The following is a 27,966-nucleotide window of genomic DNA, read 5'->3' on the forward strand; positions in this document are numbered from 1 at the left end:
CGGTCAATTTATTAATTTCTACTTAAAGAAGTCATTCCCTATTGTTATTCACCTATGATCATAGTTAATCACTGTAAATAATTTAACCGAAAAGATCAATTGAATAACAGAATTATACAAGAATTTGAATAATATTTAATACTAAACATACTTTCGTAGATTTTAAAAGTCAGGAAAACTTTCAAATAATAGATAAATGAAATGGGACTTAAATACTATATCTCTGTACATAAAATAGTCTTCAAAGACTAAGAGAGGCCAATGTAAAGGGGAATGAAATGTGTTAACTAAATAGTCCTCTAGAAGGTTTGTTCCCATTTCGCCTTAACTGTAAAATTTGCTATTTCCATTTCGCCTTAGTACCTTCTGGGTTTTTTGTTTAGTCCGCATGAGGATAGTGACAATTGGGGCAAGTACAGGCAAATAAATAGTTATTGAGTACTAAATTAATATTTTACTGATCCCCGATCATCCTATTTCTCTTGCTTTTGGGCAACATAGCTTCATTTATCAGCTTAATTTGTTTTCTTTTATGGATCATTGCATTATACTTAGGTGGCTGTTAAGGCCCTTGAGCCTCTTGTATTAGATTGAAATATAATTTTATGATAATTTCAGAAAATACTAACTTTGTGTAGTATTCTTATTACCCGGTAGTAACACAGTTGTCTATTCAAGAATTTTAGACGAGTGAAGACGAAAAGTCTCTGTGATTTTATATCATTTTCCCCGTCTACAAATTGCATCATTTTCCATTCAATCCTTCCAATCCAACCCTTTTAACACACAAAAATTCAAAACGATTATAGTTACACGTTTAATAGAAATAAAACTACTTATTAAGAAACTTCGAAGCTATAAAAACTAGAGAAAATTTCAGAACGGACTACTTGATATGTTTTTATTTAGAATAAGCAAAGAGAATTAGGGAAAATAAAAGAGTAATTTGCTAAGTCTATCTGATTTTTTTTTCTTTTTGCACAAAATTCCCTGATATGTGCATGTTATAATATAGAAGCCATCTTTTAGCTATTTGGAAAGTGAGATAACTTTAAAAACGTTCGTACAAAGTGATAACGTACTTTGTATTGCTATAGTTCATCTCTATTACTTTGTGTACATGTACAAGTGCTAAAATCTAATTTCATCGAATGAAGGAATCTGCATTCATTCATTTCCCTCTCTATGTAAAAATACAACTGAAAAAAGGTACAGTAGTAGTAGAATGTTTTAATTCGGCGATTATTGCAACATCATTTTTCACATTCTTCAAAAATATACAAGATAACTCATACATACAACCAGTATTTAACTTTAACTTCAAATTCAGCTATAAATTATACAGTAGTAGTCTTAATCTAGACTCAACTTATAAATAAGGCTATATGTGAAGAGCAGGTAACAGATATTCAACAGATAATCAAAAGGTCATTGATTAAAATGAAACCATAATCTCTTTTAATAAATAATCACACTTTTTAATTTTTTTTTCCATTATCGCACTTACATTGAAGGGTCAATAAGCATCGAAAACACAAAATTCATCATTTGCATTACACTTAACACTAAATTATTTATGGAATGTAATATTGTTACAATGATACAACCTTTGAAGATTAAATAAAATAAATACATAAATACATAAATCAACATAAAAAAAAACTGGCACAAAAACTATCACTTGTCCAGCACAGTATCTTGTGGCAAAGCTTCATGTCAAACAACACAAAATTTCCGAACTAAAACATAGAAGAGAGTCCACATTGACGAAATCCTATACTTCGTCGTCATCCTTGATATGCAAGCTGTCCTTAGGAGCGTCTTGCTTGGGCTCCTCTGAATAACTAAGATCCACTGGGCCCTGCTGCTGATAAAAGACTTTCATGGCAGTCGCAAGGTCATCGGTCGTCTGCTGAAAATACGGCTCCTGGTAGCTTGCATGGTTCCAAGACGAGAAAGGGTGAGAATACTGGCTATATTCTCCTGGTTGACCAGGAAAGTATTGATACCCCGGGTAATACTGCTGTTGACTGTCGTAAGTGGGTAACCAGGGGTATGCTGACTGGTACAACGGAGGCTGAAGTTGAGATGAATGGTCGTAGCCGCTCACTCGGTTGAATGGCTGATGATACAAGCTCGGCTCAGGGATATACTGTTGCTGCTGGTAGAACTGTGGGCTGCACTGAAGATGTGGGTAGGCTTGAGTCGGTAGGTAATGCTGAGACTGGTAGAGTGGGGACAGGTTCTGAGTGGCTGTATCATCTAACAACAGTGATGTCTTTTTGGCAGCTTTCCGAGCGATAGATTTCATCAAATCGTCCTTGTTCGTCTTGTTCCACGCTGGGTTGTACCTTCTGCTCTGACGAGAGATTTTCCCGGTTTTGATTGGCCCAGCGGCCTGGTCTTCAAAGCTGGTGTCGGAGAAGAGGGCAGGTTCTCGTGTTTCGGTGAGACTCTCGTTGTAAGGTGCTGAAGGATACTCTTCACTAACTGTTGATATAGGAGTTATGCTGAGCGGTGCTTGGTAAGAGAAGTCAGATTCTGGACTGGAACTGCTGAATACTTCGTCACTGTAAACACTTGATGTTTCATTTTGGTCACGATTTACATCACATGAGAGTTCCCTGGTGTCTGCAATGGCTAAAACAGTGCGTTTTTTGGAAGGGACGTGAATCTCTGGGACTCCTAGCTGTACGTGGAGATCCTGAGCCCAGTTCCCTTGACGTGCAACTGGCGTGTCTTGAAGCTTGAAGCAGTTCATGGGTGCCTTCGAGATGTCCACATGCCATAGGTTCCCCTTACTATCTGGATTTACTGATCGTCCACCCTTCACAAAACAGGCGTTGTGGGAAAGATTGTGCCTAACAGAATCTTTCCAGCCTTTATAGGAGCCTTTGAAGAAGTCAAACATTTCCTCAAGTTTGTGATTCACACCACTGAGCGTAAGACACTTCTCTGGAGCCGAATAAATAGCGTGTATAACCATCCCGGTGTATGGATATGGTGGCTTAGGATGACGCTGATAATTGGCATGGAACCGGACAGCGCTGTCACTGATCTCCTTTGAACTCTTCTTCTTTGTCGTCTTGTCTTCGCCGGACGTTGTTTGGTCTAGAGGGTCTGATGTTGCCATAGAGAGTCTCTTAGCTGCCTCGTTAACATCAAACTCACTCGTGCAGTCAACAGAAAGGCTGTCCCCGGATTGATGATGGTGTTGATATGAGGTGACGGTTGAAGCAAGATCGATAGGTTGACACAATGTTCCAAGGACTGAAGATAGGGAAGTGGAGGCAGACCGGCTATATGGCGCTGTTAAACCGGAGGTAGAGACATCTTTACCAGACGATGATGAGGAATTTTCTTGAGTCACATTTGAAGTAGTTGTTGATTGAGGACAGTGAGAAGTACTGTCGGCTTCTTTGATAACTTCTTCGGATTTAATGGACAGCAGTGAAGGTGTTGGTGGCTGAGGTGACACACTGCTGGGTGGTGAATCATCAGACGATGAGAAGGAGCGCATTACGAGGATTCTGTCTGCTTTTTCATCAAAGTCCAAAGGAGAAGACGGTTCTTCGTATTGCTGCTCCTCTGATGAAACAGGAGAAAATACGCCGTACATTTTGTAAATCTGAAAAGCAAATATCACTTTTAAATTTACTATTTGGTACATTATTTGACAATAGCAATTTTATGTGATCCTCTGTATTTTAGCATACGAGTATTTCGAAATTTTTAGAAGCATTAACAGTAGTTGTTTTATGATTTGAAATATTAAATTTCTTGAACTTCGATCGAGTATAAAACCATTTAGCTAACCCAAAATATACTTAAAATTATCGTTCATATTTTTTTTCTGCGTCGGTAAGGGAAAGAATCTGCGAAAACGTTAAGAAGAGCGTATTCATTGACAACACACACTTGCTGCAATCAAGCGACACGTCATTTTAACGAATGCGGTTGACTTCATAAAGTTCGATACGTCACTGGCTGAAAACAGTCTTGTATTGAGCCATGTGGGCAACGCACTTTGAAAAAATTACGCACTTTGAAAAAAATTTTCAAAGTGCGTTAAAATTGAGACAAAATGAACGCACTTTGAAAAAAAATTTCAAAGTGCGTTAAATTTGGGACAAAATCAACGCAATTTGAAAAAAAAACTTAAAGTGCGTTAAGGGGGTACATCAACATTTTTTTACCATGGAGACACTTAACGCACTTTGAAAAAATATGGGGAAAAAATTCTCGACTTAGATTTTAGTAATAGACAGCATTATTTTCTTATACTTCTTTAGAAAAACTGATGAATTGATCTACCCTCATCGAGAACGAGGAGAAGACAGTTAGAAGGTCCTTCAGCCCAAATCTTTATTTTTCCTACTAAACATTTGTATTTACATAACTGGTATGACATTGATATACTTTCTTTCAATAAATTTGAGTTAACGTAAAATAGATGAAATAATCTGAGATAAGCTTTCCTGAAAAAAAAAAAAACAAGATGTGTTTGTGAAACACTGATGCCCCCGTATGGCAAAAGTAGGTCAAACTCCAAGGTCAAGGTCAATGGATTACAATTGTTGGTATCCAAAGGAAGGTCTTGTCAGAAGAATTACATATGTGAAGTATGAAAGCCCTAGCACCAACGGTTTAATAGTTATGGTCAAGGTTAAAGTTTTTCAAAAGTAGATCAATCGTCAAGGTCAAAGGGTCAAAGTTGTTGGTATCCAAAGGAAGGTCTTGTCACACGAATTACACATGTGAAGTATGAAAGCCCTAGCACCAATTGTTCAAAAGTTATGGCAAAAGTTGAAGTTGGGTAAAATTTTGCAAAACTGGGTCAAACCCCAAGGTCCAGGTCAAAAGGTCAAATATGGTGGTACCCAAAGAAAGGTCTTGCCACAAGGAATACACATGTGAAATATGAAAGCCATAGATCCAACCAATCAAAAGTTATGAGCAACGTTAAAGTGTTTGCGGACAAACAGACAGACGGACGGACAGGGCAAAAACTATATACCCCCGAATCTTCGATACGGGGGCATAAAAATAACGAACCCTATTATATTAAAGAGGAGAGTCTCAGGGGCCATATCACTAATCTAAGCAACAATAGCCAACTGACTATCCTTTGGCCAAAATAGCTTTACAAAATCAAATACAGTACAAATAAAAAAAATGTATAAAATACACAAAATCAAATACAGTACAAATAAAAAAATGTATAAAATACACAAAATCAAATACAGTACAAATAAAAAAAATGTATAAAATACATAATTTTTTCATAGCTCTTAATACTAAACAAATAACTGAAAAAGGCCATTATATTGTGCGGAAATAAACAATTTTTTTTCATATTTCTAAATACTTATCAAATAACTATAAAAAAAAAAAGACCATTATATTGTGCGGAAAAATTTTCAATGGAAAAATCATAATCAACCCCTTTTCCCTTCAAAAATTTGTGATGCTTTAAGTCAATTATTGACCCCCGACATCTACCGAACTTGGTCCCAGATTTTTCAAAGTGCGTAATTTTTCAAAGTGCGTTGTAACAAAGCCAGTATTCATACAGTAGCAAGTCGATCTCGACATCTTCGAAATGTTCGTTCGATTTTGTTATTATTCCGTATTTCTTTCGGTGAATCAAAGTAATTTGTAGATTTAGTCTTAACACTCAGCGGCTTGAAGAGTAAAATAAAACCGAACTAGATGTGTCGTAACGTCACGAATGCCCCCGCAGGCGGCCGAAATTTCAAATGCCATAATTAGTTTTAAATTTGTTTGCACAAAAGACTTTTTTTCTAAGTTCAAGGGGCATAACTAATACAAAAACTAATTCCATACAATGTTAACCTTATTAAGATGGCTGTATACATCGATGCTTATACTTTTCAAGACTCTGTTTCACAAGATGGCAATTTAAATGTTTTGTGAAATTGTCTGTATAGATCGATTTGGTCACATATTATCATAGCCAAGTGGTTAAAGTATCGGACTTGTGAACTGCAAATCCCAATTTCGAATCCCGCTTGGGCTTTTCTTCATACTGCATTAAATTGTAATAATTATTCTATTTTTTTATCCAAAAATTGCAAACTTTTCGCTTACTTTTTATTCAGTATCATCTTTCATAATCAAGTATACTTTTCTGCTGATTTGAGAAACTCTTTCAAGGTATATTAAAACATGACCTGTATTTTCTGGTATAATACCTGCACATGCAAATTCAACCTTCTACATACATCCCTACAAATGTTTGAGAGCGGAAACTGAAAATCTAAGTTCAAAAGGGATCACTCTGTCAAAATCATCGGACAATGACCAAATTCCAACTTGACCTGCGTATTCTTATGACGTATCCATATGTGAAATTTGAGTTGAATGTGTGCAACTGTAGCGAGATCATGAGCGGGAAGCTAGTCAATGATGACGGAATGACGGAACAGGGTAACACTGTATGTATACGTCCCCGGCCATTTTACAATTGTATGTCGGGGGCATAAAAATACAAGAGGCCCATGGGCCATAACTTTCACCTGAATCAATATGACCCTGCTGTTCTTCGTCAGCATATTTCTTCTCCTATATATTCATATGTAAAGCTTTGATCGCCTGTTCTAGGCATACCCTACCCCCAGGTGCCATGTTTTGAATGAAGTTGAACCTTAACTTTCTGAGGATGCTCCTATATTCATATAACTAATCATGGCTTTGCTGTTCCTGAAACCAATATTTTTTAAAGATGTCTGCCATCCTACCGGGGGGGGGGGGGAGGGGGGGGTCATGATTTGAACTTGAATCTACACTACCTGAGGATGCTTCCATATCATGGACATGACTAATCATGGCTTATTTCCTATATATGTTCTTTTGTAAAACTTTGATCCCCCATTATGGCCCTACCCTACTACTGGAGGATGCCTTGAACAAACTTGAATCTACAATACCTGTGGATGAATCCATCCATAATCATGGCTTTGTTGTTCTTGAAAAGATTTTTAAAGAATTTTTCCTATATATTCCTATGTAAAACTTTGATCCCCCATTGTGGCCCCAACCTACCCCCAGGGGTCATGATTTGAACAAACTTAAATATACACTACCTGAGGATGATTACATATCAATATGACCAGTTGTTGCTTTGTTGTTCTTGAGAAGAAGATTTTTAAAGAATTTTCCTATATATTCCTTTATGTATGTAAAACTTTCATCCCCCATTGTTGCCCCACCCTACCCCCGGGGGTCATGATTTAAATTAAACAAACTTGAATCTACACTTCCTGAGAATAGGATAATTCCATATCAATATAACTAATTAAGGCTTTGTTGTTCTTGAAATGAAGATTTTTTTAAAGATGTTTCCTTTATATTCCTATGTAAAACTTTAATCCACCATTGTGGCCCCACCCTACTCCCCGGGGGTCATGACTTGAATAAATTTGAGTTTTCACTACCTATGGATGATTCCTTATAAATATGACCAATCAGGGTTTTGCTGTTCCTGAGAAAAAGATTTTTAAAGTTTTTTTTATACATGTATATTCTTATGTAAAACTTTCATCCCCCATTGCGGCCCCACCCTACCCCCGGGGGTCATTATTTTAACAAATTTGAATCTACACTACCTGAAGGTGATTCCATATCAATATGACTTATCATGGCTTTGTTATTCTTAAGAAGAAGATTTTTAAAGATTTTTCCTATATATTCCTTTGTAAAACTTTTATCCCCCATTGTGGCCCCATCCTACCCCCAGGGATCATGATTTGAATAAATTTGAATCTACACTATCTGAGGATGCTACCTGATCAATATGACTAATTGTTGCTTCAATTGTTGTTTTTGAGATTTTTAAAACATTTTCCGATATATTCCTATGTAAAACTTTGATCCCCATCCTACCCTTGGGGGTCATGATTTGAACAAACTTGAATTTACACTATGTAATGAAGGTTTCACAAAGGTTTCAACTTTTCTGGCCAAATGGTTCTTGAGAAGAAGATCTTTAAAAGATGGCACCAAATTTTCACCAATTCTTAATTATCTCCCCTTGGAAGAGGGCGTGGACCTTCATTTGAACAAACTTGAACCCCCTTCACCCAAGGATGCTTTGTGGCAAGATTAGTTGAAATTGGCCCAGTGGTTCTGGAGAAGTCGAAAATGTGAAAAGTGTACAGACAGACGGACGGAAGGACAGACGGGCAACAGACAAAATGTGATCAGAAAAGCTCATTTGAGCTTTCAGCTCAGGTGAGCTAAAAAGGATATTTCGCATGTGAATGAGAAAAAAAAATAATTGGAAACATGAGCCTCTAAATCAAAGAAATTGTATCCGTTTTATGTTGATTGAACACGTTCTCACAACTGACAGACACATCAACATTTTGGAAAACCATCACTGTATAAAGGATAGAACCATGACAACGGAATAAATTAATGCTTTAGAGTCTAGAAATAGGTGCTGAAGTGGAAGGGGGTATTTTTTCCAAGATGACAACTTTCATCCCTTGTAGAGTTTATGTATATAGGCGTGGTACGTGTTTTTAAACATCGTATTTCTTGTCGGAAAGTTTCAGAATCTTTATTGAAACAACTTTTTAAGTATATTTACAGAAGATTCAAAATTTAATTAATTTATTTTACATTTAACAATCCGGAAGACAAGCCCCTGTGATGACAAAGTGAAAAATAAATCTCAGTCATGCAGGAAAGTGTCCGTGTTTTTTTTCCTGTTCACGATTCGTTTTCTCTAATGCATTTATGAGATAAATCGCTGTTCATTTTCTCAACCTTCTTAACTTTTTTTTTATAATTCTGTTAACATTCATTTATACTTTATGTATAATCTCCAAAATTTGAAAAATCTCACAATTGTTTAAATTATTTGTCTAAGAAATAGCATACAACAAAGAGGACAAAAGGATCATTTCTTCTATAACACACACTTTTTTGTATATACATGTAAGTGGTTCTGGACCCATTCTACTTTTAAAGTGCACTGTTATGACGCAAAATTCATATCTGTTCAAGAAATATTTAGGCCCACTTATTCAAGGACCAAAACACTAATACCAATAACTTTTCTAAGTTGTGTGGTACATGTACAGTGGTAAGTTTTTTCTATGTTTAGCGTCCGCTTGCGTCTATCTAAATTTCTATCTAAATTCATAGTAGGTATACATTAAGCATTTACTTGATTTTGCAAAGGAATAGATCTCGATGAGAAAAATAGTTTAATGAAATAAAATCCTTTGAATTAAGTCATTATTCTAACTATAAAGTCATGGGGGGTTTTGTGAATATGTAGGTGGGTGGGTAGATGCTCTTATAATAAACTGGAATAGTCTTAGCATGTTCAGTAGGTGTCTAAGACAGAAATATGATACTCAGGGTTTTTATCTCTTGGGTCAAATCCCAAAAAATCCTATTTTATTTTACCATAAAATAATTTTTGCCTAGAGAATTTTTCTGCAGAAAAGTTTTGATAGTCATCATTACATACATTTCAATAATTAGATCTTTGCTTCAATGATTCAAATTCACCAACTGAATTTGATTTTTATACATTTAATGCTATAGACATTTTGCCATTTTGCATGGTCTTCTTCGCCTAAGGTCTTTGTTTTCTTATTCAGTATGACCCTGCTGTTGGGGTAGGGGAGGGGGCGCTAATGTGGCCCCAGATCCCATGCAGTCAGAAAAGCATCCACATAGTTTTTTTTTTTTTACTATTCCTGCAATTAAAAGAACTGATGCCACGAATGTCCCCGCCAAAATTTCAAATGTAATATTTAGTTTTAAATTTGTATTCAAACTTGAGCTGTATTTTCTGGTAAAATACCATATGCAATTTCAACCTTTTACATATATCCCTACAAAAGTCAGAGAGAAGAAACTGAAAATTTCTTCTTCTTTTTTCTAAGTTCAAGGGGGTAACTCTGTCAAAAATCATTGGACCACGACCAAATTCAAATTTGACCTCTATTTTCTGGTAAATACCTGAACATGCAATTTCAACTTTATACATACATCCTACAAAAGTTAGAGAGCTAAAACTGAAAATTTCTTATTTTTTCCAAGTTCAAGAGGGATAACTCTGACAAAAATCATCAGACCATGACCAAAGTCGAACTTGATCTCTAATATTTCTAGTAAAATACCTGCATATGCAATTTCAACCCTATACATACATCCCTACAAAAGTAAGAGAGCTGAAACTGAAAATTACTTATTTTTTTAGTAAGTTTAAGAGGGATAACGCTGTCAAAAATCATTGGACCATGACCAATTTCGAACTTGACCTGTGTTTTCTGGTGAAATACCTGCATATGCAATTTCAACCGTATACATACATGATTGTACATCCCTACAAAAGTTACATAGCGGAAACTGGTAGCGGAAGTTCAAGAAGGATAACTCTGTCAAAAATTATTGGACCATGACCAAATTCGAACTTGAGTCGCGTATTTTTATGATGTATCCACATGTCAAATTTGAGTTGAATGTGTGTAACTGTTGCAGAGATAATGAACGGAAAGTGAATGATGACGAACACTATATGCCCCGGCCATTTCATGGCGTGGGCATAAAAACGCTCTTTTCGAAAGTTGATTTTGTTGCAAATTTCGTATGTTGTTAAGTGCAGTCATCGTTTTGCTTAAATATGTTTCTGATGTCAATTCATAATAATAAGCAGTGGATGTCATTGGTTATTTTTTAAAGTTACAGAGATTTGCTCTTAAATAAATTCCCAGGTCCCAATACTAGGGACTTGTCTTCAGGATTGTTAAATGTAAAATAAATTAATAAAATTTTGAATCACTTTAAATACACTTAAAAGTTGTTAAAATAAAGATTCTGACACTTTCAGTCAAGAAAAAACACGTTTAAAAAAGACGCACCACTCCTATATATATGAACTCTACATAACAAGGGACGAAAGCTCTCTTCGTGGAAAAAATACCCCCATCCACTTCAGCGCCTATTTCTGGACTCTAAAGCATTATTTTATTTCGTTGTCATGATTCTGTACCCTACAGTGATGGTTTTCCTAATTGTTGATGCGTTTGTCAGTCGTCAACACGCGTTTAATCAACAGAAAACGATCTACAATTTCTTCGATTTGGGGCTCATTTTTCTAAATCGACCTGGGAAGAACGGAAGTTTACATGGTTGCATGGTGACGACGCAAAGGCGATAATCGTGGTATAACACATAATTTTGTATAAAGGTATAAATATTGAGCTTATTTCTTTAATTTTCAATATATGTATGGTTAGTGTTTCTTACTTCGCCCTAGTACTTTTTGACTTATATTCTTGTTTTTCTCAGTTTAAGGCGTAATGAGAAAACACCATACAATCAACACTTTTGCACTGTATATATTGTACATGTGTAATTAATTAATTATGTATGTTTATATGTAGACTGCAGACGGCTTCTAAATGCTTTCCTTTATAGAATTTTTTCATACATATACAATTTGTTTTACTGTCATAGAAATAACACCTATTGTCATGATAAAAATTGTGTATTTACCTCCACATAATAATAAATTCAATATTTATAACATAATACTACTAATTAGGAGTTGGATAAACTATACATCTACATAATTATGTGAAAGAAAGAGTGAAAGAAAAGTTTTTACTTACACCGTTGCTGACTGTGAATGTATCTTGTTGGTTTTTCACGACGTTGGGGTAAGATTTTCTCACTACAATCAACAGAAAAAAGAATTACAAACAATTTGAAAGCAAGAGTAGTATCTGATTTATCTATCACTCGTATATGAATTAATATACACTCAATCCACCCACCCCACCCCTCTCTAGCCATCCTTCTATCATATCACATCATATATATCATAAAGATTCATATTAGTGAAATGAATATGAGAAAAAGAACAATTACTCTACACAATCTTGCAAGTTTAAAGAATACACGGTACATGCAAGATTATCATATATAATGTGACCTTTCTAGGTCGAAAAAATAAATTGATGCACATTTCTGTAAATCTAATTGTCCCCGAAACTGGGGGAAAAAAGTCAAAATACGTTAAGTAAAATAAATATATATATTTAATGCGGTACTAGGGGAAAAAGATGCTTTCCCCCGTTAAGAATGGTATTCAGGACAACATCAACATGGACGTCGGAGTGCATTTCTTTTTCAACTAATACTCCAAATCATATACGGTCGTTTGGAACCGTTGAAAGGTAAATAAAGTATCAGGAATAGGAGTAAAATATATGGTTAATTATCGGATACCATTTTTAAAGCGGGGGAAAGCATAAAGTACAAAAAAAGAACCAAAGTGAGCGGCAAAAAAGCGGCGGCGTAAATTTTTTACAACGCTTGGATCTGTAGCTCTCTGGTTCATCTATCCGAATTTTCTCAACCAGAGAGCTATATACGTGGGTTGTCCGAAAAAAAAAACAATTTAGTTTCTACGGAAGCGTATTGCTGCCAATTGAAAAAAAAATTATTCTAAGTCGTACGTACGAGATACTACCAGTAAGTCGTACGTACGAGATAATAAGTCGTACGTATGACATATTAAGTCGTACGTACGACATACTAAGTCGTACGTACGAGATATACTCTTCCGTAAGTTTCTCTTTACTAACATAACTTTCTTTTCTTGTCACGGTAAAAGGCAACATTTGATAATCATAAATTTAAGACAATGTAATACAGAATACGTCACTTCCATCTAGTCATTTGCTGATCAATAGACAATGAAATGGGCGGGTACAATTCGAGGCGGATGTCTGGAGAAAGCATTGTCATGATACCTACTTAAGTTTTTCTTAGTTCTTGCACACCGGGCGCAGTATGATCTAGGAGGAAATCGATCAGTTTTGTACAATTATACGAGGGGTTATCAAAAAGTTCGTGGACTAGCGTCATAAAATTAAAACCGCTTTAGGTACATCAATGAATTTTTACACATTTAGTTAGCATCATCTTTTCTATCTATAGAATAAACCATAAATCATAATTTTTATTTTTTAATAAATTGTTAGTGTTTTTGTAAGCAAAGGTATGTCCAGGAGGCGCAACCTCTAATATGACGTTTATTTCTATCTGAGTGTAACTGAGAAAAACTCTTTAGATATGAGTATTTGTCATCATAAAAATCTCGTTAATTCAGGCATGTGGTACGACACATTTGTTCAGTAAAATTTGCAATTTTTACCCCATTCTGTAATTTCTATGAAATTTTATCGTAAATTTTATATGGAGTGTCCAAACAATTATGGGATTGAAAATAACGTCAAAAAGGGTGAGGGGTTTCTTTTTCAAACACTCTATAGAGTTTCGCTCCTGGAAAAACTGGTATTGACCTAAGGAATGTTTAAACTGGCTACAGAAAAATAAAATGCATCCAGAGTACTTGTTTTTTAATGCCCAAAAAGATTCAGAGCGATGAAATATGCACAGTTAGTGTCGATTTGTAGTCAGGGTGTCTAAAGTCAGTCACGTCGAAAAGTGACGTTGATCATGTGTGGTAGAAATTGAACTACAACAAGCTAAGTATTCTGGCATAATCAAGTGAGGATCTTTCCCCATATAAAGATCCATTTACAATATTATATGCATTGAAAACAGCTGCTCATGACATTGTAAATTCATATAAATAAGACGGGTTTAAGTCCTTACTTAACTCCATGTAATCTCATCAAGATAAGTGTATGAGGTAGAGAGAGCGGATATTAAGAAACAATGACGTTAAGCGGACGTCATGACACTAAACGGCGACAGCGCCGGGTGATCACATAAAGTCTTTTTAATTTTAGAATAATTTGGCAAATTATCAACGTATCAAGCTAAAATTTTCAACATTTCTTAAACTTCTGTTGTTTTATGTTCCGCATAAATTTTGTAAGCAAAGACTACATATTATTAATTTTATCGCGTCAGTCCACGAACTTCTTGATAACCCCTCGTAGATACTTAAGAAAACATGGTTTAGTTTCAAAATCACTGTAAGGAGCTTGTAAAAACAACAAAAATGTCATCTATGTCTTCCTCGCAATATCTTTAAATATATGTTTACATAATTAAATAACATAAATTACTATCCCGTATCTATATATTCCTAATAAGATACCGTCAACAATGATACAAAACCATTCAGACCTCAGCTACTTTTTGTTTATTTCTTGGATAACGGTTTTTTTCCTTCAAATATTAGGATAAGTCGGGAGATATTTTAATAAAATAAGGAATTTTATGAAGCCATGCCTATCATTATTATTTTTGTCAATGTTTCATCACCATCATAAATAAGCACGGTATATTTTATCAAATAATCCTTTCGATATAAAGTATACTACAGAACGCTACTTTATGTTTGTACCCTTTCAATAATTACCTCTGATGACTTTTTTTTTTTTTTTTTTTTTTTTGCTTGACAAGGATTTTTATCATTTAATTATCACTTGAAGTAAAATGTTTTTTGTTTAAATATATGCAAAAATGGTAATCGTCCATCGGCAAGAATTCAATACACTTCATTTTCTGAGGCTAATGAAGGCAAGTAAAAAGAATTCTGAGTGAAGTAGAAAAACAACATCAGTAGTGAAAATATTGCTTTCAGATTTGGTATAAAATACTTAAATAGACTGTCTTAGAAAAATAGGGAAATGTGTCTTAAACGAGTGCTAGTTTAAATTGGGAGATTTTTTGCATATGCAGTTACTACAGAGTTTATAGCTATCCGTCTGTCAAGTAATAAATTTTGTTTTCGGAAAACTACAGTTCTTCTGCTAGTAGTGAATAAGTTTATCAGACATGAAATCAGGAATGAATATTTAACGTCTGAAATGATGCACATCATAAGAAAGTCTTTCGTATATCCTACCGACAGTTTCAATTAATTTTATTTTAATTCAATTATTTCAATTTTATGAAATTTCAGCTGACTGAAAATAATTAATTTTATTATAATTCAATTTTCCTTCCCTTCATGACGTTGAACTAATGGATCTCTATGGATGGCTTTTTTTTGTTCACTTGGCGATGAATTTAATTTCTAATTGAGAAGGCATGCTTAGTATTTTATTGACTTCCAAAAGTAATGATTATCAGAAAGAAAATTGGCTAAAAGCACTGCTTTCTTATGTGCCCTTGTAAAGTCAGGTATAGACCTTTTTTTATCTCCATCGCGAAAGAGTCCCGCTTAGTTACTAAACAATAAAATGCTTTCTTTGGTCGTTAGTACTAGAATAAATGTCGCAGCTGTTGCAGAAAAAAATACATACCCCCCCCCCCCTCCGCCCCTGGAAAAAAAATCCCGGATCCGCGCCTGAATATTGTATTATACACGTAGATGTGTACAGTATGTCATTGTATGCATAGTTGAATTCGCCCGTTATGCAAATAATCCCACATTTCCAACTATCGTTGATGCCCTGGCATACCCAACAAACTAGACAGTGATTCTTTAAGTAATCGCGATATTATGTCAAGTTTAACAATGCCATAGGGGGTTATGTATATTTTTTCTGCAATAGCTGTTTATTCCGATACTTGCATAGTTTTTTTTTTTTTTTTTTATAAAGACTTCGTCTCTCAAAAATGTGCGATCCATTTTTCTCAAGATTCATTTCTCAATGAAAAATAATGAATAATATCAATAATTTTTCATCGAGAAATGAATCTTTAAAAAACGCCCTCTCTCGTCCCATTTTTGTAAGAATTAACATTTGCAAATATTTGAAAGGTATTTTGCCCCCACCCCACAAATTATTAAATCTTTGAGTCAGAGAAACAGTGTTGGAAGTGACGAAAGATTGGTTATATTAATTTAATATATCTTTGAAATACTGTAAACGTGGAAATTTTGACGACGTGCTAATTTTGACTATATTGACGATTTTTCTTTTCTCGTCAAAATTTCCACTCGTCAATCTTCACATCATATATATAGCGTCACAACAGACATTGACCGTTGTACAACTTTACCGCTTAATTTTCTCGGCTTCCCCCATTAAAACTAGATGAAAGTTACTGTTTATTTTTTTTTTTTGTAAATAGTTATGAAAACATATAATCACAGTTTTAAAAACCATTTAGTATGTCATATACTATTATTACCCATTATCACAACATTCTAACTTTGCGTAATTATCACAACGTGCTTGACCTACTTTGTCACCTCAGGCAATCGATCTCGTATACTGAAAACAAAATACAAAAGAGCAATTAATTCAATCAAATCTTATACACTGTAGATGGTTTTTACAAGCAAAATTAAATTTTATTGCTGAGAACGCTAGTAAATGAGTTCCCGAGGAAGTCGCGGTCCTTGCTTATAACATCATGAACTCGCACAGAGTGGCTTAATCGTAGACGTTCTCAAGTCAAGTAAGCCAATGTTTCCATCAAGTGTTTGGTCCTCCTGCTTCTGGCGAACTTACTCTAAGTATTAGTTTTGAAACTCGTTTTTTGAGGAGGTCTTTGTATTCATTTTTGTTTTGATCTTGTGAAATATACATAACTCTTGATTCAATATTTCGTCAAAATTAACACTCGTCAATTTCCGTAAACAAAAAATCGTCAACTTTTCAATTCGTCAAAATAACCACGTTTACAGTATTTGCAAATGTTAATTCTTACAAAAATGAACTTCAGTGGGGAGGGGAATCAAATCGAAGAAATATACATCACGAAGAGAGGCTCAAGTAACAACTCAATGATGAGCTTAACAAGCAAAAATAATATTATATAATAAATTGTAGTATTAAAAATTTTGCTTTTATTAATTTGATAATTGATTTTGATAATATAATATCAGGTTTAATTCATTAAACTTCATGAGCTTTGAAAGGGGGGTCTAGATCCCATCATCTATTTAAACCTCTCCACCAGTAGAAATTCCTGTATCCCCCTGAGTTCTTTTGGTTCAAGAAATTGTTCTTATATTGGGAGGGAGGTAAACAACGTGCACTTTGAAAATACTGCGTAATATGATAGGTATCTATTTTATTTTGAAAATGTAGATGAAATTTGGAATTCTTTATTTTTTTCTTATGTTGAGACTTCAGTAAAACTCAAAGATTTAATACACTTTTTTCTGAATATATATAGTATTTTGCTATGGTAAATTTTTAGATGCTGGTTGCCCCCCCCCCCCCCCATTTTGTTGCTGTAAGATCGAGCACTGGCAAATTCCAGGATTTGGACAGTTTGTTTATTTTGAAAAGAAACCCACCATCACCACCACATACACACTTTTGAAACCGTTTTAAAAAAGAACTTACGACTAAGACCAAAAACTTTAGTTGCTTGTAAAATCTTACAATATCTATGTTTCTATTAAAAATTGTTTGCGTAAAAATATCCTTCTAAATTCTTTTCAAAAAGATTAAAACCAAGTATTGTAAAAATGAAAGATATATTCACATAAAAACATTTTGATCTTAGTGGTAAGGGTGTTTTTTTTTTTTTTTTTTTTTTTTTTTTTTTTAATGATAAAACAGGGCCCTGCAGATCTTCATTAAAATAGTAAGTTACGAGTTTGTTTAATAATCACTCTTAAATTTATCTATTTTGACCCATATACAGGGTGTTTCAGAAAACATGCAACCATTTGCTTTCCTCACTTTATTGATATGCAAACAGAAATATATATAATTTTTATTTAAAATTATAGTAAATAGATTTTATTGATCACAAAAATTTGGGAAATACAATGTAATTATCATTTGAATTAATTATGACGTCATATCTGACATCATTGAAAAACAGGTCATTTCGTTCTGAATATGGAATTTACTAATATTAAAGAGCAATCATCTCTCAATTGACACTGTTTAATTAAAGCATGTTGCTAGTTCTTGTGATTAGGACAATATAGATAGGTATCCAGAATGCTAATAAAAAGTGGAAGTTGTACAATTTTTTTTTAATTTTGAATATAATGGAACGTAAATGATGCATGTAAAATAAATGGAAAAATTGGAAGAATGAACACTTGAAAACATTGACATTGATAAAGACGTTGATTCAGGGACTCGCATGAAATCCTTTTCAGTAAAATAACTGACCTTGTAAACGAATTCGACTCAAAAATGAGCAGTCAAATGTATATCGGATGCTGAGATATGATTTGAATCTTACACATTGGACTGGTTGAAACAAATATTTAGAGGACTATTCTTCTCTTCCAAATCCCAAAAACCTTTGCCCTCGATATTCACCTGACTTAACCCCCCTTGACTTTTATCTCTGGGGACATTTAAAGGTCATCGTTTATAAAACACACCCCATCACCACACATGAACTCAAAATAGTAAAAAAAAAATGAGTCAAGGTTCATAACAAAGAAATTTTGTGAACTAGTTATGAGAAATTTCCTGCATCGATTACATTTATTCATTCAGAAAAAATGACGTCATTTAGAACATGTTCTGTAAGTAAGTGAAATTTTAAAGGTTTTCTTTTTTCTTTCGTAACTCATTATATATAATTGCCGGATTAATTTTATTTTTACATGAATAAATTTTGAATCTGTGCCTTTTAATGAAACATGTTGGTGGATGCTATTGGATGAAACGGGAGTAAAATGTAACCAATCAAATGGTTGCATGTTTTCTGAAACACATGTTTACACTGAACTAGTTCATTTTTTTTTTCCAGAACCACTGGACCAAATTGTTAGGTAAATGAGACGACTTTTTATGAAATGGAAGGTCATGTCTTTAATCAATATGAAGAATCAGGGAATGATGAAAATAGAAATGTATGTTTAGTTTATTTAAATGAATTTCAAGTTAGGAATAACATTATATGTGCACGAAATAAGGTGTACACTCCTTTCAAGCCTATCAAGATTTTACTATTTTTCAATTTTTGTCACTCCTGTTGGTCATTTGAGATGCGCGAGCCATCTACAAAGTCAGGATGGAAAATTACGTGTGACATTACCAATTAACCCTTAAATGTTAAAACGTTTCCCCTAAGATGCTGTTGCTTAGTTATCTTTTTTTAAAGAGATATTAGGTACATGTGACTTAAAACATTAGCAAAAATATTAAAAATAATTGGAGGAAGTTCGATTTGCATAATTCAAAGCATTCTGTAGGGGGGGGGGGGTCTCAATACTCATATACAATTTAATATTACTTACAGATAGTGAATAAAGGATTTTCAAAAGGGTCAGGTGGGGGTGGAGGTAAAGAAACTTAAGAGCATTAATACAAAATAATAAAATTTCACAATACTTGTAATTAATAGTAAGTTTTTAAAGCACATTTTTTTCAAGACATTCTTAATTTAAAGAGGTAGGACTGCAAGGTGCCCTCTAAACCAGCCACTTATTTGGCATAACTTGAATTTTGGACTTATAAATAGCTAAAAGTGACTGTTTATGTAACATATCTAATGACATTCACACTTGAATTTTATTTATCCTGCTTCATGTGGAAACTTTCCGATCAGTGAATTACATAATGACATTACCAGATTACTCAGTTCTATTATATACATATACTTGTTATTGATAAAATCATAGGGTTGATGGCCATGGTGGCTACAAGAAATACATGATTCATGTTTTTTTTTTAATTACATGTATTTGTAAAGAGGAGAAATGCGACTTATATACACATGACTTGAACCTTATGATCAATGGGTATCTTTTATACAATGTGATAAACACAGCACTCAGTATTGGACCGGAAGGGGGGACTGTGCCCTTTTTCCAGGAACAATCTCTTGCTGAAAATTTTCAATTTTCTTTTAACCCCCCTCCCACTTCAACCACTTTTGGGGTTATATGGAGCCAAACCTTCCCACGTTATAATATAAATTGTATTGTGGAAGTGGAAAAGAAAAAAAATTCGAAACTAACACCCCATCCCTATGGACAATTTTCAGGCAGTTGTTATATTTTTTGTGGCTGAAAGTAGGTCTTCGCTACTATGTGAATGGATCCTACATGTACTAAACAGAGAACACGAGAGAACTCGAGAGAACCTTTATGATTTTTAATTGCTCGTAGTATGTAAATCATATATTTCTGTTTATAGATATGAAATATAGAATACTATATCAAGACAAAGTTTAAAAAAATATTTTGCAATATTTTGCGATAGAATTAAATACTTATTTGAAGAATTTTAATTTCCTATATGTAAAATACGATTTATGTTGATTTCACACGTATCACTTTGAACGGCTACATTTACTTCAAGAATTAAAAAAAAATGTATAAAAAATTAATTCTTTAAAAAATATGAAGAAACCATTCTTTCAATAGGCATTGCTATGTTAATTCAATATAAAATATTTCACCATCTAGTTTTGCTTGGTTTTCAATATATTTATAAGGGGAAAATACTCATAAAATTACACTTTCATTACTTAGATAAATAGAATCTGCATACATGCCAACATTTATAATTCCCATGGGATATTTTGTGCGAAGAGTCTGTAAACCATTTTTTTTTCAAATCCTTAAAGGCAGAGATTTTAAGCACCGCCTTCCAAAATACCTGGTCTGTGTACCCCTGTCAATCAAGTGCATTAAGGTACATCATTGGGTGCTAGAACTTGATTGACATTTACTTACTAGTCCCTGTGTATACGCTGTACACATTGTTTGGCACTCGTGGTGACCTTCAAATTAACATTTGATCCTTTGATATTTACCACACATGGTATAAACAATTCAGAGAAGATGTATTACTATAGAATATTTAGCTTGATAATATATATACCCACCTTTAGTATTTAAAATAATTATGATATTCTTTATAATAATATATATCAACATTTGGTATAACTTTTTTTTTCAAAGCCCAACAAACATTAAAATTTGATAATTAAATTTTTTTTAATGGGTGGGGATGCTTTGACACACATTCAATTACAATTAATAAAAATTATTCAGATTAAACTTTATTTACAACTTTTTATTTCTAACTGAAAATCATCTCAAAATCCCAACATAGGTAAAGTTTGACTTCTTAGGTACTCCACTGTGTATTAAATCACTTCCTGTGTATAGGGATTAGGAGACAGACGACCACAGGTAGTCTGCTAGCCCTCAAGGCATTCACACATGTACAAAATAAGCCCCTCCCTCACCTGTAATTTACCACCCGGTAAAAAATCTCTGCCTTTAAATTCACAGCATTTTGTCGAGAAAAGAAATCTTTCCTAATTTTCTCATATGCATGTATATCAATATCGTACATTGTAATGCATATTATCACATGCAGCTTCAATATATTAAGCATAAAGTGTTTATATTTTATATCTTTAGCTTAATTAGCAAAGAAATTATTTTACGTCAACTATAAACACAAAGATATCACCTACCCCAAACTTTTAATTTTTCATCTTATTTTCATTGACATTTGAATAACTTTTCTTTAATTATTAGGAAAGCAATAACAGATTAAATTCTAAATTGCTTTAACGTAAATTTTTTTCTTCTAAATACTATATTACCTTTTTAGTTGTCTTTCTTCTGTATCTCTAAATGAATAATTTTTGGTAAAATTATTAACTTTAAATCATACCGTCTCGATTTTTGTATTCTTCATAGGGGGAGTAGCTTGAAATTATTTAAATTTGACCAATAAAAATATACCCCGACGGTGTAGGTAGCTTTTAACCCCCCTCTGAATGGTGTGTTCCATCGGGAGAGTTTAGCGGCGTTGGGGTGTTGTTTTAGGGAGGTGTCGTCCCAGGAAGGGCTTCGCATAGAATGCCAAACAGGGATATGTGACCCGTAGACACGTTTGACATGAAACATCCCTTGACCCTCCTGAAATTTCTCAGAGAAAATGCATGTAAATAATAATTAAATGTATAAACATTTTAAATAAATTAATATTTTAGGTCATCAGAAATTAAAAAATTATATGTAAAATTTTTAACCCATGCTCTGAAACTAAACACCATACAGAAATACATTAATATTTATCAATATTACAGTAACAATTGTTATCATTCCTTGGGCTTTGCCCTTGGCTCATATGTATATATAATATTGTTAAATTTAATATTATTAAGTAATCTACTTTTGAAATTTCTTTTATCATGATCTGTTTTATGCTCCATTTTACAAATATGAAGAGGAATCTATAATTGAGGCAGGCACATACATACAGTATGTAGGAGACGAATTAAATTGCCCGGTATTTTCGAACCAATTTATGTTTTGCATAACTACATTATTTTAGTTTAGGTAAGGTATATTAATAAAAATAATAATGCAGCTAGATGTACAAAGAAAAGTACAGTGTAAATAGGTTTTACGGCCTCAGGATGTATGGAATACAACCCGGTGTAAATTAATTTCCAAACTGAGATGTGTTCTCCGAATGTCCCCTATAGATTTGAATACTAATACAATATGTATTTAGCATTTACATTGTAAAAATAATACTATAAATGGTGTCTTTAGCTAGTTCATTGTATTGTAATCATCACTTCTTTTAACTATTGAACACCACCCAAAAGTTCATTGATAAAATTCAAGACTTTATGTAAAGCCCAGAAAAATAAATGTACATAGTGTATATATATGTTGTCATTGCTAGTATCATGATCTGATCATATGTAAAATACAGGTTTTCTGAAACTTCAAACAAAGGAGAATTAATCAACACTCTTTTTAAAAATTCTGTCATTTGGGGGGGGGGGGGGGGGGGGAACTGCCATTGGGCATACGGCATACTAAGTATCGGAATCCATAATGTATTAACCCCAATTAAAAAAAATTAATTTGTGAAAGTCACCATTTTTACAATCCCAAACTTTTCGTTTATTTAAGCACGATGGAAATTAATGTTTGAGGAAAGTGCAATATAAGTTGCTTTGTAATCACTTTTATTACTAGATGGGTCAATTTCAAGGACACCTGAATCACAGTCCTAAATATCAAAGGAAGTGAAAACTATCTCAAAAAGCGTTAGAAATTCTTGGCGGTACGCGGATGTTATTGACTAGATTGGAACTTGAAATGATTTCGTAGGATTATGTTTGTTTGAGGAGTACTTTACAAATCTAAATTTATATCACCGACAAGTATGATTTACCCGAAGATTCCCCTACTTTATCAATACTCCCAAAAAAAATTAGCCCATGGCCTATCACTGGCGTGGGAGTTTGGAAGACGATAAATGTAACAGAGACAGTATTTACAAGTAAGGTTTTTAGTTTCTAGACAAATAATAATCATTGTGTCTTACTTCATGTATTTGGTTTGAAAAGTATATCGATATCGGTATCATAATACCCCCTCCGAAACAATTTCTATTTTTTTTTCATTTATATTTAATAATGTGTATCCATTGAAAGTAAAATCTTACAACATTGCATACGCTGCAACCCCCCCCCCCCTTCTCTAAATTTCTTTACACTTTCCAGAGATTCGTATGCTTTTAATTAAAAGTTATCATAGTTTGTATCGACTTTACCACTAAAGAAAGAGCTATTGTTTAAAGTATTACAGTCGGTATAAATATAATTGTTTCCATTATATGCATTAAATTTTCCTTTTTCTATAATTTGTCGTTTTTCCCCTTTTATTTATTTGTGCATGTATTTTTAAGCTATTTCTCATTTGAAGCATTTGGAAAAATTTATTTATTGTTAAAAGCCCACTCAGTCTTGTTCTTCAATCAAAACTTGAGCATTTAATTTGCCAATTTCACGAATATTTTTAAATCCGGGTTTTAAGGTGAAGTAACAAGGATGTTATTGTGTAAAGATACATAATTATTTGCCAGAAAAAAAATCGTGTCATTTTAAAATTTGATGCACAGTCAAAAATAGGAAGTGCACGAGATACATGTACATGTACTCTAACATTTAAGTACATACAGTATCTAATAATCGTTTACAGGGTTTCGGATCAGAATACTGGTATATTGCTGGGAATTGATTACATCAGATGATGTCTTCAAATCAAACAAATTCGTCAACTTTGAATTCAATCGGAGAAAACCCCAACGTCTTAGCACCTGTAATTCTTCTAATTCTAGGAGCCATTGGCAATGGGTTAGCATTTGCCATTCTTTGCCGTTTATCATCAGATCACCAATGGCGCCCATTCTACAGATTCGTCTGCGTCCTCACTATTAACGACTTCTTTGGAGTGGTTCTAGCTGCACCATTCGGAATAGCGAGATACGCATCCAACTTTACTTTTACTTTCACCCAGCCTCTTTGTGACTACATGGCGTTCATTCAGATGCTTGCTATTCTGAACTCAGCTTTCATCGTATTCTCCATGTCACTTGACAGGTTCTTTGCGATTGTTTTTCCATTCAAATACAGCACCTCATCTAAAGAAAGACGAGCACATGTATTATTAATACTTGGAGGAATATTGTCTGTTTTCTTGTCGTCTGTTCACATTTTGGCGGGAAGGCAAAGTCGAAGTTTTTATCCGGGTTCCTGGTGTTTTGTAGATTTCAAGTCCGACTCTTGGATTGATCGAGGCATCTCCCTAGCTTATTCTACTATAGGATTTATCCTGCTATCCTTAATTATGGTTCTGAATTGCACAGTTATCATCACTTTGCTCCGACAAAGCTTCGTTGGTAGTGAAGTTGCAAAGCAAAGAATTTCCAGTAAAAACAGCAAGCAGATGATAGTGCTTCTGTTAGCTGTTGTCGTTCTTTTTGCGATCTGCATAATACCATTGCTGGTAAGAAATACTAGTTTCAATATTGAGGGCAATTGTTTGCTTGTTTGTTTATCCATGGCACTATATGCATATATATATGTGTTGTCAAATGAAATCTCATGTATTTGAATCAGAGACTTTATATTTATTGAGGGACATGTTTTTAAAATGTCAGGTCATGTTTCATTTGAGATCAGACTCCTCACCTAAGAAAAGCTTTGGACTGTACATGTGTTTTACAACCAAAATATGAAAAGATCCAATATTGCTTTTAGGCAGTATTAAATTGTCCTCTGTGTTGAATACTTAGTACTACACATAGTATTTTCTCCATATGTTTTTCTTTGTTTCTTTAATTTGATTCACAGTTCATTTCAATAATTAAGACTATATTATTGATTTTTAATATTTGTGATAAAGAGGATAGCGAGAATTACGTCAGATTGGGATTTGAACTTGTGAGTCAGAATATTCAAATATTCCTTGGCCTGAGACAAAATTATGTCCGTTTAGCCACAGGCCTTCAGATCTGTATTTATTAATTCGTCTGACAAAGTTGGGGTATAAAAAAACTTTCATTTTTTTACATCCCAGGTTTGTCAGTAAGATTTAATCGATCTGTAGGCCTGTGGTTTTAGCAGAGACGAGGAAGTCCTAGTTTATTATCAGGTTATTTACCACCTACCCTAAATGTTAAAATATGGGTTAGATACATGTATAACTGTCAGTCATGACTGGAGAGGGGTTGGTGTTTCTTTTACACCAACGCACTTTTTATCCTGTTTCTCAATTCTTGTGCGATTGCGATTTTTGGATTGTGTTGCATTCAACTATATAAGTGATCCAGACCAATAACTATTTCCGTTTAGCAATGCTGTTCTTGCAAGATTTTATTGTAAAATGTATAATTAACAATATTTTATTTTAATGTCGCATGTTTTTATTTCGCTTCCTGTTTCAGATAAACATTTTTGCCCGCTCTCTTCGTATCCTGGACGGAATGGACAACTTCGAACTCATTGGCCTTCGACTAGCTTACACAAATGCCGTTCTTAATCCCTGGCTATATATCTTAATCAGAAAGGAGACGATATTATTTCTACAGAAACTTCTGATTCTCAGAAAATGTCGTTCTACAAAAGAGGAACAAAGATATTAATTTACAATTTTTTTAACTACGGGTGTCTTCAGGCAAAATAAATGACTTTTGTGTTGGACTACCTTCGGATATTTTTTTTCATGATCAACCTAACCCTTTATATTCCAACACATTGTAAAGTAAAGCAGCATGTTTCCAGTCTTTTTCAGCAGCCATGACAGGTGATTTCCTCAGACTTATAATTCAGACTTGAAATTTAGAGTTACTGGCATTTTATTTTTATGTGGCATGTTTTCTTTCGCTACCTGTTTCAGATAAACATTATTGGACAACTCACTGGCCTTTGACTAGCTTAAACAAATGTCGTTCTTAATCCCTTGTTGTATATCTTAATCAGAAAGGAGACGAGATCATTTCTACAGAAATTTCTGATTCTCGGAAAATGCCAAAAGAAGGACAGTGCCCCCCCCCCCCCCCCGATTCCTATGGCCATGAAGCTGTACCTAAAACATCGATAAATAAATGCACTGTCTAAAAATATATCGATCAAGGAGAGTAAAATCAAGTTTTGATTGATGTACGCGAAAAAAAAAACCCGATATATTTCGCATAATTGTTCTTATAAGCGATGTAAATAAAAAAAAAATATTGCACCTATCTGTACAAAGAAAGATAACTAAGCTTAACTTCCGGGCTAAGCGTCCCCTATAGATTTGCATACTACTATACATTATGTACATGTATGTAGTATTTAAAATTGTAAAAATAATATTACATGTATACCGTATATTTATGCGGTAATTTATTCCATTATCTATAACAGTGATCAATATATGTACTTAACTTGAGAAAATTACAAACTTTTCTATCAAAAGGCTAGGGTCAATGAGCTATCTTATGTGCATGTGTCAAAATTGTGTAATCTATATAAATTTATATATCTGTCTGCTATAATAACGGATTAGGGACATCGCGGAGCGGGGACATACCCATCGTCTGATACCCACGGGTGATCTCGTCCTTTACTCGAGCAAAAGTCGAGATCACCCAATGGTATCCTACAATTAGAATGCGCCATTCCTTGCCAAATTATTTTTGGAAATGTAATATGCTTCTCTTAAAATTTTCAGCAACTCCACCCCCCCCCCCCCCTCTTCCTCATCGTTGCAATAAAGCCACGGGTATTGTGTCCATTCTATTTCCTCAAATGGAAATAGAATGGACACAAAACCAGTGGCTTGCGACGATGCCCCTTCCGCTCAGTACTATTTTTGCAACTCTTTTTACATGTATATTTAGTATTTTGTTATATGAGTATCTAGGGCTGTCACGGTTCCAAAATTTTTCGGGTCGGGTCGGTTCTGTAAATTTTCGGCTCGGTTTCGGGTTTTTCGGGTCGGGTATTTACATCTATTTTAAACCTTAATTTCATGAACTTAACTTGAAAAATCTTTATTTGTTACATTAAATTTACATTGGAAACAAGTCTTAACCATGCGAACGTCTAGACATCGGTGACTTGGCCTACTATTAGCCGCAACCTGACCATTCCTGCTCGTTTCGATAATTATCTAATACTTCCGTGACAAGTGTTTTGTCATGGAATGAAGTACATTTCAGTTGTGATGTTTATTTATCACTGTTATCGTCATCATAGTCTGTATCATCCAGACGTTTGCGTTTACCTCCACGGAGGTAAACGCAAACGTCTGGATGATACAGACTAAACCAGACCCGAACCGAAATCCGAAAAATGGAACCGGAACCGAACCGAACAACTTGGACCGCGGTTCTCGGTTATTTCGGGTACTCGTGACAGCCCTATGAGTATCCTATTACCAATGTACGTACATAGAGAACGCCCTTCCTTTAGTCAGAGTTGCAGATATTATATGAAGTTGTGTTAAATATGTAATAGGGTAAATCTAAGTGGTAAAGTTTTATGTGGTCGAAGAAGAAACGTTCATTCCTTCAAAAAAAAAAAAAAAAAAAAAAGTGCGCCGTTTTCACATAATCAAGTAGAATGCGGAGGATGCAGGATTTTGACAAGCTAGAAGAATAATTACTTGTACTTGTCATGCTACGAAAGAAATTCAAAAATCAGTACAATTGTACTTTTTTAATTTTTTCTGTAAAAAAATTAACACAGATTTTTTTTTTTCAAAGGCAGTAGAGGACCGCTATAGCTTTGAATTGGCAGAAAATT

The 27,966-nt window shown here is 34.0% G+C and overlaps 2 protein-coding genes across 2 annotated transcripts; one reads left to right on the plus strand and one right to left on the minus strand.

The window, feature by feature from the left end:
• Window positions 1-1,774: 1,774 nt before the first annotated feature.
• Window positions 1,775-3,619, minus strand: LOC133184521 (forkhead box protein H1-like). Its single transcript, XM_061319611.1, has one exon. It carries the CDS (start codon window positions 3,617-3,619, stop codon window positions 1,775-1,777), a length of 1,845 nt encoding a protein of 614 aa, XP_061175595.1.
• A 20,307-nt stretch (window positions 3,620-23,926) lies between these two features.
• LOC133184522 (prostaglandin E2 receptor EP4 subtype-like) lies at window positions 23,927-26,024 on the plus strand. Its single transcript, XM_061319612.1, has 2 exons — window positions 23,927-24,682; window positions 25,623-26,024. The coding sequence occupies exons 1-2, from the start codon at window positions 23,927-23,929 to the stop codon at window positions 25,818-25,820; spliced, it is 954 nt and encodes a 317-aa protein (XP_061175596.1). The 3' UTR covers window positions 25,821-26,024.
• The last annotated feature ends 1,942 nt before the right edge of the window (window positions 26,025-27,966 follow it).

The sequence above is a fragment of the Saccostrea echinata genome, unplaced genomic scaffold, assembly GCF_033153115.1.
Source record: "Saccostrea echinata isolate AGI-Se365-2 ecotype Australia unplaced genomic scaffold, CSIRO_AGI_Sech_v1 ptg000010l, whole genome shotgun sequence".
Classification (NCBI taxonomy): domain Eukaryota; kingdom Metazoa; phylum Mollusca; class Bivalvia; order Ostreida; family Ostreidae; genus Saccostrea; species Saccostrea echinata.